Here is a 15,244-nt window from a genome sequence, read left to right as displayed (position 1 = left end):
ATCTATACACACTGCGGTATTCATAAACCTTCAGCCTATTAGTAAAACAACCATTATGCTTGGTCCTATGTAGACCAACTGTCTTATTGTGTGATGATGCATGATTGTTCTTGCTCATACAATGATCAATAATCAACCAGAAAATGAATGGCTTATTATTTCTGTCAAGGCCAAGTTTTTCCTAATGAGAGCCGAGTGGTCATTGTAATCATTTCTGATGGTTTTCTGCTGGACATCATTTAGTCATTTAGCAGACGCTCTTACATCAGATTAGATTAGCTCACAGACGGACACATGAGCTCACCAGAGCAAGGATGTGATACAGAATTCATCTAAGTTAGTCAGAGGAGGTGAAGATCGCTAAAGTTCCTGCTGAGGCGTGAGTTAATATGACAGCACTGCTCTTTATGGTTCCCTGACAGGCCCTGTGCCTCAGCACAGCTCAGTGAGCGTGCCCACAGGCCCTAAGCTGCTTTCCACGCCTGTCAGTCCAGTGATGTCCAAACCCAAACCAACCTTATGTGTGGGACTGATAAAGATGGTGGGAGCAATGCTTCAGGTGCTGTGGGAGGGCTCATTGTTACAGTAGGACTCCTTAATAGAGGGATTGGGAAGAGGGACGTTTGGACCTCCGGGAAAGTCTGTTTTCCAGATGGGTTTAAAATTTCATAATTTTATTTTTGCCCTGAAGAAACACGGTATGACTTATGAGTCACCTAGTAAGGTAGTGTTCAGGAGCCAAACATTGACTGACTAGTACTGACTGACTTTTGTTTTTGGAATGAAAGCATTGGCATCCCTGTATAACAATGACTGGCCAAACATGACTGTCTATCAATAAAAAATAAACCTTTACATGATTTACAAGGTATGTCCATTACAAGGCTTTTTAGTATTACTAAAAGCTTATAGCAGAGAGGTATCATTAGCTAAGGCTACAATATGGGTATTAGTTGCCTTGTTTCCCAAAATGAATCCATGTTCTTAGAGAATCAGCACATTTTCAGTGTCAACTAATAACACTGCTAAGGGGCTTATCCACCCCATCTTAATATTTGTATAAAAATCCATCCTCTATTCAGAGATGAAATCCTTTAAAGTACACACTTGAAAATTGAATTTAAAGAAACCTAGAGACCTGATTTTCTTGATCAATGCGTTTCTGAGAGCATACTGCAGTACACTGCAGTTACTGTAATCTCAACCTAATTTATTTTGTTATTTTGTTTTTGTTATTTTGTTTTATAGTATAGTATAGTACTGCTATATATCAATTTACAGTAAGGTTAAGGCTCTTGCTTAGAGAGAAATAAGGAGACCTCAGCAGATTAGGAGTGGTAACAGGGAAAGGATGGAATGGACAAAATATGGAACAGGGACAGAGAAAGAGAGTGTGTGAGAGAGAGAAAGAGAGAGAGAGCAAAACTATTAGAAGGGAAATAGAGAAAGGGTAGAGGGTAGAAAGAAGCAAGTTGTAGTAAAAGAGAGAGGGGGTGGTAGATACTGTAAAGAGCATGTAAAACAGACAGCAGGAGCGAGAGGAAGGCTGAGAAAAGATTGTGTGCGAGAAACAGAAAGACAGAGGGAAAAAAAGAGAGAAAGAGAGTGTGCTGGAGAAAGAGAGTAGGGTGGTACTTTATGTCATCAGCGAGACTCAGAGCTTTCCAGTATTGTGCCGTTTCCTCCTCTTCCTCTCAATGGTTGGACTGGTATCCCTGTGGGCTGAGCATTCTGCTCCCGCACGCTAGGACCACTGCTGCTCCACAATCAGGACTTCATTTGACCGTGTTTGTGCCAGTGTGTGAACGTGTGTTTGTCCGTGTCTGTGGCTGCTTGTCTGCTTGGATGTGTGTGAGTGTGCATGTCACAGAGGAGAGAGGCTGCAGCTGGACTCACAGTGTAGGTCTGTGAACCTGGTCGGGTCTTCCTCTTCTCTCTCCGTGGCTGTCCGAGCTGGTCTCTCCCGTGGTGTGGCAAGGGGCAGAGGCTCTGTCCTGCTCTCCACCTGGCCTCCATGAGTTTATCTGAGGACACACATCTCCTCCCAGGAAGGTAAGCATGGTGTGGGCTCACCAAGGATTCTGTCTGCTGTCGGCTCAGCTCAGCACCGAGGGATTAGTGTATAGCAAAGCTGTTACTGGGGATCACAGGCATTGATGCTGGTCTGGGCTCTTCCAAGTCCTGCTGTTATTTGTGTTGGCTGGTGGTGGTGTCAAAGATAACAAAATATTTGATGTTTGATGTTTTTTATATTGACACCAAAAATATTTATATTTTTTATAGGATAAAGTTGACATGTTGTAGATTTTTTCTTTTTTTATCATGCTAGCTTTCTTGAGTCCCGTATGCTTGCCTATGTCTGTCTCTGGATATTTCTGAGATGTGAAGACATTTTTACTGCTTGAATTGAGTGTGATCTAAAAAATATATTATTTGGCTCTCCAAATTCAAAGGCTTTTCCTTTGAGAGGATGGATTATGGAAATTAACATTGGACAGTGGTAATAAAGTGTTTGCCTGTACAAGTAGTAGTGTTGTTGAGTATTAGCTGAGATTAGAGCCAGATTCAGGTGCTGTGTTGTTTTTTTACACAGACAGTGTTGAGAAAGAGAGAGAGAGAGAGAGAGAGAGAGAGAGAGAGAGAGAGAGAGAGAGAGAGAGAGAGAGAGAGAGAGAGAGAGAGAGAGAGAGAGAGAGAGAGAAAGAGAAAGAGAAAGAGAGAGGACAGACAGACAGACAGACAGACAGAGAGAGAGAGAGAGAGAGAGAGAGAGAGAGAGAGAGAGAGAGAGAGAGAGAGAGAGAGAGAGAGAGAGAGAGAGAGAGAGAGAGAGAGAGAGAGAGAGACAGACAGATTATGTATTTTAATAGCCTGGATACAAAACTCTGTTTGACCCTTTGAAAGTCGTAACCTTCAAAAACTCTACATGCAGATGCACAGACTCCATTGCACAAACTCACATCTGCAAAACATCCTTTTAGATTGTGGAAACTGAAATGTAGCTGTCATATTCATCCACCTATTTACACCGTTTACAGAGGGAAAGGTTGGCAAATGATCATATCAATAATAATGTAGTGTCTTTAATTTGGTTTGTAATACAGTTAATAACTGGTTGTTTATGTAACATGGTGGTGTAGATAGTGGGGGGGGACATAGGAAGCAGACAGCGTGATGATGACATAGCTTGGGCAGCAGAAACATTTAGTTGCATTCTTTACAGCTCATCTGTTTCTGAGAGTCTTGGGACAGCTTTGACATGGCCTGGAGGTAGGCCAACACTCACATACCCTACGAGCATGGGTGCAAAATCCACCATGACATGGGCCAAAGGTGATTTAGGAATAAGTAACTGAGGTCATGATCTGGATTTGAATCAATGTCTATAATGACTGGGGACGGTTTCACTGAACTAGGGTAAAGTAAGACTACCGTGCAATCAATCTATGTAGATTAGTGAGTCAACTCAGATCCAGTTGCTGTCATGAACATTGGTCTGTCACACTGTCATGCCAGACTGGGTCACACACACATTTGCTTACTGCGTAGTAGTATTTTAATCACATGCCTCCTGTGCTGTATATTGTCACTCACTCCTCAGTGTAAATACGACTGTTAGGTAGCAAAGCTGGCTGAAGCAGTGTATGGAAGGGTTGCATTGCGTGCCTAAATCAGGATTACCATGAGTTCAAATCCCGGTGTGGGCAAGAGAAGGAGGAAAAGGGTACTGACGAAGCGACGCAACGGCACCTGTGATAAATGCAGTTTCAGAAATTTACAGCATCTGCCTGTGCATAAACAATACGTCTCATTGCAAAAACATCTGCAGGCTTTTTTCCATTTACATCAGCTCTAACTGGTTTTATCAGGCTACCTCCTTAAGTTTCACATTCCCTTAGCCGTGATGGTAATATTCTCACCAAACTCTTAAAGTCGATACGGTTAAGGATTGCATGTCTTATTAATTTCGATCAATAACTGCCACAGCATAGTGCTCCAGTGCAAATGGGTTTGTAACTCACTGCTCATTTTAAGAAGCTTTTTGTGGATGAAAGAACTCAAGGCCATTACCTTCTTAACATGCAACTTATGAAAATAAAACTGTTGACCGTAAGTTTGGATGCTAATGGTTAGGGAGTCCACTACCGTGAATAAAACATTGTGCATTGGAGGGGAGGGGGGAGGGGGTGGTGGAGTGGAGGAAGGCTGCATACGTAGATCAGAAGAAGGCTTATACTTACACTCATAAATCTGGAACAGTTTTTTAAAGAGAAAACACTTGTGGTACAATCATAGATAAATCCCAAACCTGTATTGGTGGATTGATCTCTTGACCGTTTTTACAAACGCCTTAAAAGATGTAGTCTACATTTAACCACCTATATGATGCACGCCAATTTCCAGTAAAATAAAGACATTCGCAACCCATTGAACTGCCTCTGAATCAAGGCAGCAAATATACTGATGGATGTCTCTTTGTGGCACACCAGAGTCCAGCTATTTTCACCTTTTAATTAGTGCTCCACTGGGTATGGGTGCTTTGGTCCATACAGCCAACATCAACACTTGCCATCATTCTGCAGTGTGCCTCTTGCAGCATGTGCAACTTAACTAGTTTGAGACATGCTAGTAGGACATTGTGTGAAACTGCCCCGTTGTGATGTCAGTTCTCGAATGAAGAGCCAGCTACAAAGAGAACGCACACGAAGAACACACACAGAGAATGCAAACGGAAAACGCAAGACTCACCTCACTCCCGTGACCTTGTGGAGCCTCGGCAGGCCTGCAGGGGACATGACACACTCATCTAACCACATGTGACACGTGTTGCAATGCAAGTCAACAGGGTTTGCATTATATTACATAATAACATACCATCCAATCAGAATAGCATGCAGCCTGATGCACAGCATGCTCTCTGGTGTGGAACAAAAAAGCATTTAGAACCACCTTGAATTTTTGCTTGCACCCATAAATTCATTCATTCACACAGTGACAGTGAACAGTTGTGAACAGACACATCCTGCTTCAAGAAGACAAGTTAATGAGACAGAAACAAACACAGTGAAAAGGTTCATTAAGGTTTAGTAAAAGTCAGACAGACAAGATAATAGTATCAACGAGAAAAAACGCCTTGAAGTTTTATGTCTGCGCAAACCCGTCAAGTTCACATCCCTGTCTGTCCAGACTCATACGTATATGTTAGGGACATCCAAACAAAGGGTTTGGATTTTTATGAAGGATCTTGTCTTTTGGTTGTTTTTGATGGATGTTTGCGCAAAATACTACATTAATTTGTGTGGAGTACACTTTAAGTATCATGTGTCTTGCTGTTAATTGTTATCTAGCTGGATCACTATGTTAAAGCCATTAGGTTTGTTTGTCTACCTGGATCTTGTCAAAGATAATTAGCCAGCCAGTTATGTATTTACATTTAGTCATTTAGCAGACGCTCTTATCCAGAGCGACTTACAGTAAGTACAGGGACATTCCCCCGAGGCAAGTAGGGTGAAGCGCCTTGCCCAAGGACACAACGTCATTTGGCAGAGCCGGGGATCGAACCCGCAACCTTCTGATTACTAGTCCGTTTCCCTAACCACTCAGCCACCTGACTCCTATTATCCCGTATTTTTGGGGGAAAACTTTACAATCAAAGAATGTTGGAGTAGAAGGCATTCTGAACATGTTCAATGTGGCGTGTATAACTTTGTCAACTGCACTTCTTCCAAAGACCTCTTGGTCCTGGAAGAACTTCAAAGAGTCAGTGCAAACACAAAGTTTTGTGAAACATTAACACCAATGACACAATTTGGTGTTACTGATATTAATTTGATTTTATTAATACTCTTTAGACATTTTTTTACCATTTCAATTACCAATACCTTTTTTTTTTTTACCTTGGACCACCATATTCTAATCAGTTTAACCTTGAATCCAAGTGGACATTAATGCCAAAATCTGAAGAAATTATTTCAAAAGCATTCCTTTTTTATATATTGTGTTCACGAGAATGGAACAGAAGGATGTGTGGACAAACTTAAAAAACATGCCTCTGGCTCAGCTGTTGCTGGCAGAGGCATCACAACACTCACTTGCTCACTCAAGCAGTGCCTCTCCCAGGCAATTACACTCCATATACGGCCATCCAGAATAACCAACATGGTGAAAACAACTCGGATTGGGCGATTATTTCTCTCACCATCAGACAGAATCAGTTGAGGGTCAGTTCCAATTACAGTGGTCAGTTTGACTAAAAGTAGAAGAGGAGCAGAAAAGTCTGCCGGGAGACAAGAACAAGATTGAGAGGAGTACTAACTACTACACTGATCAGAGCCTCTACATTTCTATCGCTGAAAAATTAACAACTTCTGTGTTTTGCTTGTGACAAATAAGAGAAAAATGTAGAAAGGATAGTGGAATGTTTAGAACGTTAAATAGATATGACAGAAGGATTGTGTGTTATTCAAATATTAATTGATTGCAGACACAGTTGGCTTTAGTATGTACAATCTGAGGGTATGGGTCTTGCACTGACATTTGATTATGCACTGTTGAAGAGTACAGCTGTCCAACAGATAGCAAAAACATGTTAGCAGTGTCACAGCTCAGTCGCTTTATAACACACAATCAGCCACAGCTGACCAGCTCCTCTGGGCCATCCAGCTCTCTAAGGTGTTCCCACTTACACACACACACACACACACACTTAAACACACATAAACACACATAGACACAGCTGACAGGTTGCTCTAGGGTCTGTTGTGAGAATCATCCTCAGAGTTCAGTGAGCATGCGTATCTCACAGAAATGAACTCTGGAAAAGAACAGAGAATATGTTTGGCACTGATGACTCATGGTCATCTGTAATGAAGCCTTGTGATTCATGTTCAACACGATAAAGTAGACACCCTTAGCTTTTAGGTTGTTTATGAGAAATCCTGTGGACTTTACAGTAATCAAAAAGAAATTCTGAAATGTGATTGTAAGGTGGAGCCTCAGCAGTGAATGAAAGAGCTGTTTGAAGACTTTCTCATTAGGGGTCTGTGAGCACCAATGAACCATGTGTCTTCAATGAACAAGGGAAACATCCTCAGCTTTATGTAACATCTGAAAGTAAAATAGGTTGAGAAGAAAGAGAGAAATATCATAAGCTCATACTGTAGCAAGCTTGTTTTGTGTTCCCATGTCACTTTGAGTTTGTATTTATGTGTGTGTGTATGCGTGTGGGTGCGTGTGTGTGTGGTTTGGCAATACTGTGTAGAGTTTGGATGCTGATTCAAGGACTCTAGTCTAGGGTCATCCTGTGATTGAATGATGACCTAATTGTTTCTTTTTAAAAACATTTCATGTTGATTCTCTGTCTCTGCTCTGTTTATGTCAAATAAAATGCAGATTATTTTTGGATGAGTATATAAAATGTTGTACATGTAGTAAGAATGCAACATTTATGATTAAGATTACGTTTGTTTGCTTGCTTGAAACTACATACTACTGTCGGTCTACAATATTTTTTTACTTTTATACTAGTTAGTATATTGCACGTGACATAAACTGCAGAATCTGAAGAAATGATGTTCTGTATTAAAACCCATCCATGGTGATGATAAGCCACAATGTAGAATATGTAAGACCATGAAGACCATGTTAGTTCAGTATTAATCTCAGCACTTCTCCCAACCCTTCATGTCAGGGTTTGTGATAACAGAGGTATTGCTTCCTCTACATTACATACACCATGAGATACAATATCATACATCACATTTTCAGGTTTAAAATGGTTTTGTCTGGCACCTGCCATGCTGTGCTCATGGTGAAGAGTAGAATCATCTGGCTCCTCAAACCCATTCCAGTTTAAATCATGTCCTAAACCGTGAGTCTATATGTATCCATGTATATATTTTGTATATTTGCTTGTGTGTACGAGCAAGCATGCACAGCAATCATTTGATGCATCATACATAGAAAAAAACAAGATGATCTGCTCTGTGAAGCAAATTTGAATTCAAATAATCTCAATCTCCCTTGCCCTCAACACTGCCTTTCTCTATCTGTCACTATCAATCTGCTCTGCAGGACCATTTGGCTCTTTAAAATAATCTGACTTTTGGGGAATTATATTTGGTCTGCAACTACATAAGCTTCAGGCACTAGGAGGCACAGAATCTTTTGGCTCTCCCATTCGATTTCTCTTGGACAAATTGTTTCATCTTTCACACTTGAAAGCATTAAGCAGGAGTTCAATGTGGTGAAAAACACATAGCATCATTTTCACAAGTTTCTACATTCTGAATACAAGGCCTTGCAGATGAAGCTGAAGTGAAGTACACACATTTATACACCCTTTTTATGTCTGCAAATACATAAATAGTGCTAGCAATATTCATGAGGTGTTCTAATGATAAGATATTTCTTGGCGTTGTCTCTCCTGCAGCAGTGAATACAATTATCTTAACTAAACACACTGACAGCAGCTTGTCATGCCAGTTATAATCCTGGTCATTCCCTGCTCCTGCTAATCACAGACAGATGAAGTGCATACGGAACCTTTTCTTTTACTTGACTACTTTCTCCCCTCAATATGTCTTGACTTTGTCCTAGCAGGACAGTAAACTGCTGTGACAAGACTTTCAAATATCTACAGTACTGTACAGACGACAAACAGGCCTCTAAGTAAACTATTGTACAGCTCAAACAAATAACCTTTGCCTCTCTTCCTCAGATGGGAAATGCTTCAGACTCAACCCTATTTGTCTCAACTATCTCTAAGGAGTATGATATCCTCATGGGTACATTGTATATCCTGTTCTGTAAGTCCAGTCTCATTTGTCTAACATTTATACCAATGTCTCTGTTTGTTTCCTTTTCCTTAATCTATCCTATTCTCTCACCTTATCTTTCAGGTGTTATGTCACTACTGGGGAATGGTGTCCTGCTACTTGTTGCATATCAGAAGCGGTCGACCTTGAAGCCGGCTGAGTTCTTCATAATTAACCTGGCCATCAGCGACCTTGGGATGACCATGTCTTTGTTCCCTCTTGCCATTACTTCAGCTTTTGCTCATAGGTATGTTGTATCTCGCTCCCGTCACACTCGCACAGGATGATTCATATTCCCCAATGATAACCAGCAGATTTTTCAATAAAGTGACATTCATTCTCTCTTCCCTTTTTGAAGGTGGATGTATGATGAGGTTACCTGCCAGATATATGCTATGTGTGGGGTTCTGTTCGGTCTGTGCAGCCTGACCAACCTCACAGCCCTCTCATCTGTTTGCTGCCTCAAAGTCAGCTTCCCCAACTACGGTGAGTTAACATAGGGGTACATGCATCTACGAATGTCTACGAATAAGAGATGGATAGAACCTCATCATTTCCATTGTCCCTTGTGACCAGGTAACAAATTCTCCTCGTCTCACGCCTGCCTCCTGGTGGCTGGAGTGTGGTGCTACGCCTCTGTGTTTGCTGTTGGCCCCTTGGCACATTGGGGACGCTATGGGGCGGAGCCTTACGGCACAGCCTGCTGCATCAACTGGCATGCTCCCAACAACGAACCGACGGCCATGTCTTACATCGTCTGCCTCTTCCTCTTCTGCTATGCTCTGCCATGCACCATCATCTTCCTCTCCTACACCTTCATCCTGCTGACAGTACGTGGCTCCCGACAGGCCGTCCAGCAGCACGTATCGCCCCAGACCAAGACCACCAACGCTCACGCCCTCATTGTGAAGGTAAGCCCTGGATTAGCAGACACTCAGGCTCTTTTGCATCTGAAAGATTCACTGCTTTCTTACAGTATGTGAGTGCATGCAGAACATGCCCTGAAGTGTCCTTCTTTGTTTCTCTCTCTCTGCCTTCTTGTGAGTGTGTCTCTCAACAGTTGTCGGTGGCAGTGTGTATTGGCTTCCTGGGTGCATGGAGTCCTTACGCTGTGGTGGCCATGTGGGCAGCCTTTGGGGATGCCACTGCCGTACCTCCGGTTGCCTTTGCTCTGGCAGCCATCTTTGCCAAGTCCTCCACCATCTACAACCCTATTGTGTACCTACTTTGCAAACCTAACTTCCGTAAGTGTCTGTACCGAGACACATCCACGTTCCGTCAGAAGATCTGCAGGGGCAGTCCTCGTCTTGAGCAAGCCGATCCTTTTGGATCCACCTCCCAACGCAACAACAAGGACATGAGCATTTCTACACGCTTCTCCAATGGACAGCCAGAGTGCCACGGGGTGTGTCTGCACTGTGCTGAGGAAGGAACGCCACACGGTCACTCGGACACGCCCCAGAAGACTGCATGCATGATGACAGGCTCCACCTTCACTGCGGTGACTGTGGGTGAGCTCTCGGCCAAACTGCAGTCTGAATTCCTATAGGGCATCATCCTCTCTGAGGAAGACAAGGAGAGACAGACTGATGTGGGAAAGAAGTTGACACAGGAGAGACAGTGTAAACAACAAATCGTTGAATCGTACATGACTGGTGAGTCTGTGTCAGCAACAGAGAGGAGTGCTACAATGACAAACCCTTGACAGCCCTTGTTGCTTGAGCAGCTTCTGCCAGGGCTGCAAACACCAGAAACAGCATCCTTCCTGGACTCTGTACCCTCCAGTGCCAACCCATCTGAAGCATTGGTTGCTTGTTGCTGTCCAGGGTGCAGTTGGTGGCTGTTATCAGTGCCATGTTTGTCAGTGCCTCTGTTTCGAAATGCAGGACATCAATTAATGCAGTAGCAGGTATTATAACAAGATAGGAGGAATAAAATTGAAAAAATAAGAAGATAATTCCTAGAATTTTTTATTGTCCTTCAATATCACCATGGACCAGGGATGTTTCAAGCAAGCTAAAGTTGCTGTTCACAACAAAAAAAAACAATGTAACAAAAGACAACATAAGATACATTATCCAACATCAGAGTAAAATACTATAAATCAATTTCAACAGTCTGGAAAACAGACCCAAAGGGAATATAAATAACATATCATAAAATAATGATCAACTTGTCTGGTGATCCCATGCCTGTGTAGCAACAGGCCTTAGCTGACTTTTCCCTATCATACTGAACTGTGAAGTAGCTGTAGTGTTCCCTTGGACTTTTGTTTTGTTGTATTGTCGACCTTGATTTGAGAACTGTATACAGAAAGAGAGTGATCTTTAAACACAATCATGCCCTGAATTAAAATCTTAATTAAAACCATTTAACAATCTGCATGATGCGTTAGTGTGGTTTACAATGTTTTGTGTTATTGGTTAACTTTAGGAGGTTGGGGAACTGTAAATAACTTAAGTCCTATATAAGTTATTAGTTTATCAAGGGAAATACATCTCATTGCTCACAATAGAGTTCAGTGAACATATGGACACATGTTACAGAAGCAATTCTTCACAGCCATGTTGCCATTGTGACAAAAACAAAAAACATAAAGCTGTAGCAGTTTAACAAACGTTGTTTTGCCCTCCCAAAAGTCAAATCTATTCATCATAAAGTCAAGACAATGAGCTGTCTTAGGAAATCAGGAAAAGACTAAGAATCTTGCTCAAGGAAGAAATACATCTTATCTTTGGCAGAGGAGCAATGAGTCTGGGCAGTTTTGCCTGCTTGTAGTTCTAGACAGGTAAGTGTGTATCAGCAAACAATACTGAGTTGGGTTGGCATCCAAGTTACTGCTGAAGGATTGCCAACATTGTTAGAATATGTTAATGATCATTATAATGCATCTCTCTGTAAACTTAATTGTCTTAAGTCTGATGACGGTAGCTCCTGAGTGTAAATCCTCTACTGGATAGTGTTGAACTGATGTGAATTTGATGCAAATCCAAAACATGTAAATCTTCTTTATGAGAGTGCCTAAAAGAGAGTGGGGGTTCATATACAGTACAGTACAGGTTGAAGATGTAATTAAGTGCAAAGTGAGCATTTTCCTCTGAAGTAATTCTATCTTAGTACCCCCACAATACCCCTACAGCTTTGTGTCTTCTTAAGGCGTGTGACTAAACCCTTCTGACAAAATCCAACCTGACAGGGTAAAATAATGAGCGCTTCATATAAAAGAAGTTACATAAGAACAAGATGTAAGTTCAATACACACGCTGCATTCAAGTCCTCCCCCCCAAAAAATCAACAACGATCATTCCAGACAAGGACAGTGTACTAGTTTGTCCTATCTGGATAAGCAGACAATGTTATCTGTGAACAGCAACACTTCTTATAGCATTCATTTTGTTGAGGAAAATCTGACATCAAATTCACGTGCACAGAAAGTACCATATGATTTCTCCAAATAACATCTTGCTTTATCTTTACCAAATATCTTCACCCTCACTTTTCACTGCTCATTATTCAGCAATTTCTTCAGTAACCCTCTATTTTTATTGTTGTTATCATTCTAAAACCCTCTGGTATTCATACGGATTGTGGGGGTTTGAAGACTTAACAAAGACTTGCCACACCAGCTGTTCCAAAGCTTCCCCATTGCTCCAGGCATCAGCTACTTCAAGAGGCAAATTTATCTTGGCGTGTTGATTTTTCAGCCTGCTGTCCATGCCTCAGCAGACACTAGGGAGGCAATTTTGCTCTGGTGTGTATGCTGCTGTGAGACTGTGCTTATCTCTCTAACTCTTTCTCTCCATATCTGTGTGGTCACACAAATTAGAAATGTAATTTCTCCTTGGATTTATGTAACTGGGAGTTGTATAATACAATGGCAGAGAGGGCTCTCCTGCTCACGTTGGGTTGACCCGTTCTCCTTCTGATAATTAGGGTGACGATGTGAAGCCTATAGGCTTCTTGGATTAGCTGTCACTGTGAATCCTTCAACTTTCATAAATTCCTTTTTCTGGAACTTAGCACACTAGTTTAATTTGCTGGTCCAGACAGGCAGGCATTTAACTTTAATGAGTAAATCTCATAGAATACTTTTCTGCTCAAACAAACTAGATTGATCAACACTCCCAAATTACATTTTTGTGTCCTTGTGATGCCAGATGCTCGTTATAGATGTTTTTGTCATTGTCCAAACTCTACTCTCACTGTTGAGGCCGACAGTAGTACTAAACTTCATTCATTGTTGTTTTGCCACAACACCTGTGTCAATCACCGTCCACCGGGTTGTGATTGTTCGGCGTTCCCCAATGTTTCAGTTGAAAAAAGATAAATCCTTCGAAGTTGCTCATGCGACGTTTTGGAGAAAAGTATTATGGCTGCTCGTGACCTGTCTGCTCTCGTGCATGCTCAAATGCGCGGTATAGCGCACTCGACCCGCTTTATTGTTCCAAGCCCCAATTAAACACGACGTATTTCGATATCGTGTGAGTAGCATAGAGTGAAATATATCTAGTTAAATATATTTTACACTTGTTTGATAAGATATCAAGTTAAATGAAAAATACATAGATCAGTTGACTCGCTTGCTACTTACTGGAGCTTGCAAGTAGGCTATAGCCTATGGATGTAGACTGTGAGGCCTAAAGACAGTACAGTGAGCTTTAGTGTTCGTAGCTGGTCTTGTTGGGTCTTTTTTGTTGGTCATAGTGAAAAGATGGTGGCTAACTTCTAGCTACTGTATTTCGTTTTTAACATTACTCGGATTTTGTTTTGACACAGTTTTTATTGTTGGATGAAGGAAACAAACCAAGGGTCTCAGCATGACAGCGTTTTACACTCAACTCTTCACTTCCAAACGTGGATCTATGGCTAAAATATGGCTAGCTGCTCACTGGGAACGGAAAATCACCAAAGCTCATGTGTTCGAATGCAATTTGGAGAGTACTATCAAAGACATCATCTGCCCGCAGGTAAATTGGCAAGTGGCAAGCTAACAATTGCCCGTATACACATAGCTAGCTAGCTACATATGTTATTTCAAGTCCTGTCATATATCACCAATGCTGTTAAGATAGCTAGTATGGACTGTAATGACCAAAGCCCAATTGGTGTTTTTAAGTAAATACTAAGGGTCAATATAACAGGTCAAAGTATGTTTGTTTGTTTATGTTGTAGATCAATATTGGTTTGCGGACCTCTGGTCACCTACTCTTGGGTGTAGTGCGGATTTATTCCAGAAAAGCCAAATACCTCCTCGCAGACTGCAGTGATGCAGTGGTCCAAATTAAAGTGTCATTCAGGCCAGGTTGGTCATTAATACTTTGTACTTATTACAAGGGCAATGTTTCATTGATGTCAATAATTGGAAGTAGTATATCAGATGGGGTGGGGGGGTCAGATGGCTGAGCGGTTAGGTTGCCGTTTCGGTTCCCGGCCGTGCACTTCACCCTACTTGCCTCGGGTAGAATGTCCCTGTACTTACTGTAAGTCGCTCTGGATAAGAGCGTCTGCTAAATGACTAAATGTAAATATAGTGCTGTCTGAACTCCTTTGCTATTCCAAAAGGCCAGACTGACTTGCCGGTTGAGGGACTGGAGGCCACCCTCAAAGCTATCACATTGATGGAAAATTTCCCTGACTTTGAGTCACAGCTACCAGACCTAAAGTATGTTCGTCCTACTCTCCCTCATCTCACTCACTCAATTCATGATGTTTACTAATCTCAGATTATTGTTTTTCAATTTCGTTTTTGTTGTGTGATGTGTATGTCGAATAGGCAGCCTGTCATTATTTCTGCTGACTTTTCTATAATTCGTTTTTACCATAGCACCATAGACGATGTGGACCACTTCTCACTGAATCAATCTCGAACCGAGGAAATCACTCTCAAAGAGGATTATGGAAATGCTTTTCACACATTCAAGGACATTGCTGAGGGTCAGGACTCTACTCAATGACTACGCCTGTCTATCGAACCTCATGATATAAAAATAATTACATTCCCTACAGTTACCTTCAGCAATGTTTCTTTTATTCTTCCACATTTACTCTGTATGTATCAATGTAGGAGATGAGAGCCAGTCCTACCATGGGGGTATAATGGACATGAGCTTCCAAAGTCTGACCCACCATGGAGATGGTTTTGGTGATGAGAACAAAGGATTTGACATCCTTGGTACTGTCTTATCAGATGGTGTTTTTACAAAAGATTAAAGTGTTGTGTTCTTTGATTCTTTCTCTCGCATAAAATTCTCAATCCTTCTAAAATCTCTTTATTTCTTCTCAGATTTCATGTCCAACTCCAGTGAGCATACTCTGTTGACGGGCATCCTCCCATATGAACCTCAAAATGAGAGCCCAGAGACTCCACCGATAGCTGTAAACCACAAGGGTATTGCTATGTGACAGATTCATGTTTTCCAAATTTCCAA

General features: G+C 41.6%; 1 protein-coding gene across 1 annotated transcript; it reads left to right on the top strand.

Annotated features, from left to right (window-relative positions):
• Positions 1-1,559: 1,559 nt before the first annotated feature.
• Positions 1,560-10,402, top strand: opn7d (opsin 7, group member d). Its single transcript, XM_062459605.1, has 6 exons — positions 1,560-2,052; positions 8,720-8,807; positions 8,901-9,063; positions 9,175-9,302; positions 9,393-9,727; positions 9,877-10,402. Exons 2-6 carry the CDS (start codon positions 8,720-8,722, stop codon positions 10,363-10,365), a joined length of 1,203 nt encoding a protein of 400 aa, XP_062315589.1. The 5' UTR covers positions 1,560-2,052; the 3' UTR covers positions 10,366-10,402.
• Positions 10,403-15,244: the final 4,842 nt, after the last annotated feature.

Source organism: Osmerus eperlanus, chromosome 4 (genome assembly GCF_963692335.1).
Source record: "Osmerus eperlanus chromosome 4, fOsmEpe2.1, whole genome shotgun sequence".
NCBI lineage: Eukaryota > Metazoa > Chordata > Actinopteri > Osmeriformes > Osmeridae > Osmerus > Osmerus eperlanus.
The sequence above is the reverse complement of the archived record's forward strand: the minus strand, read 5'-3'. Positions and strand labels throughout refer to the sequence as shown.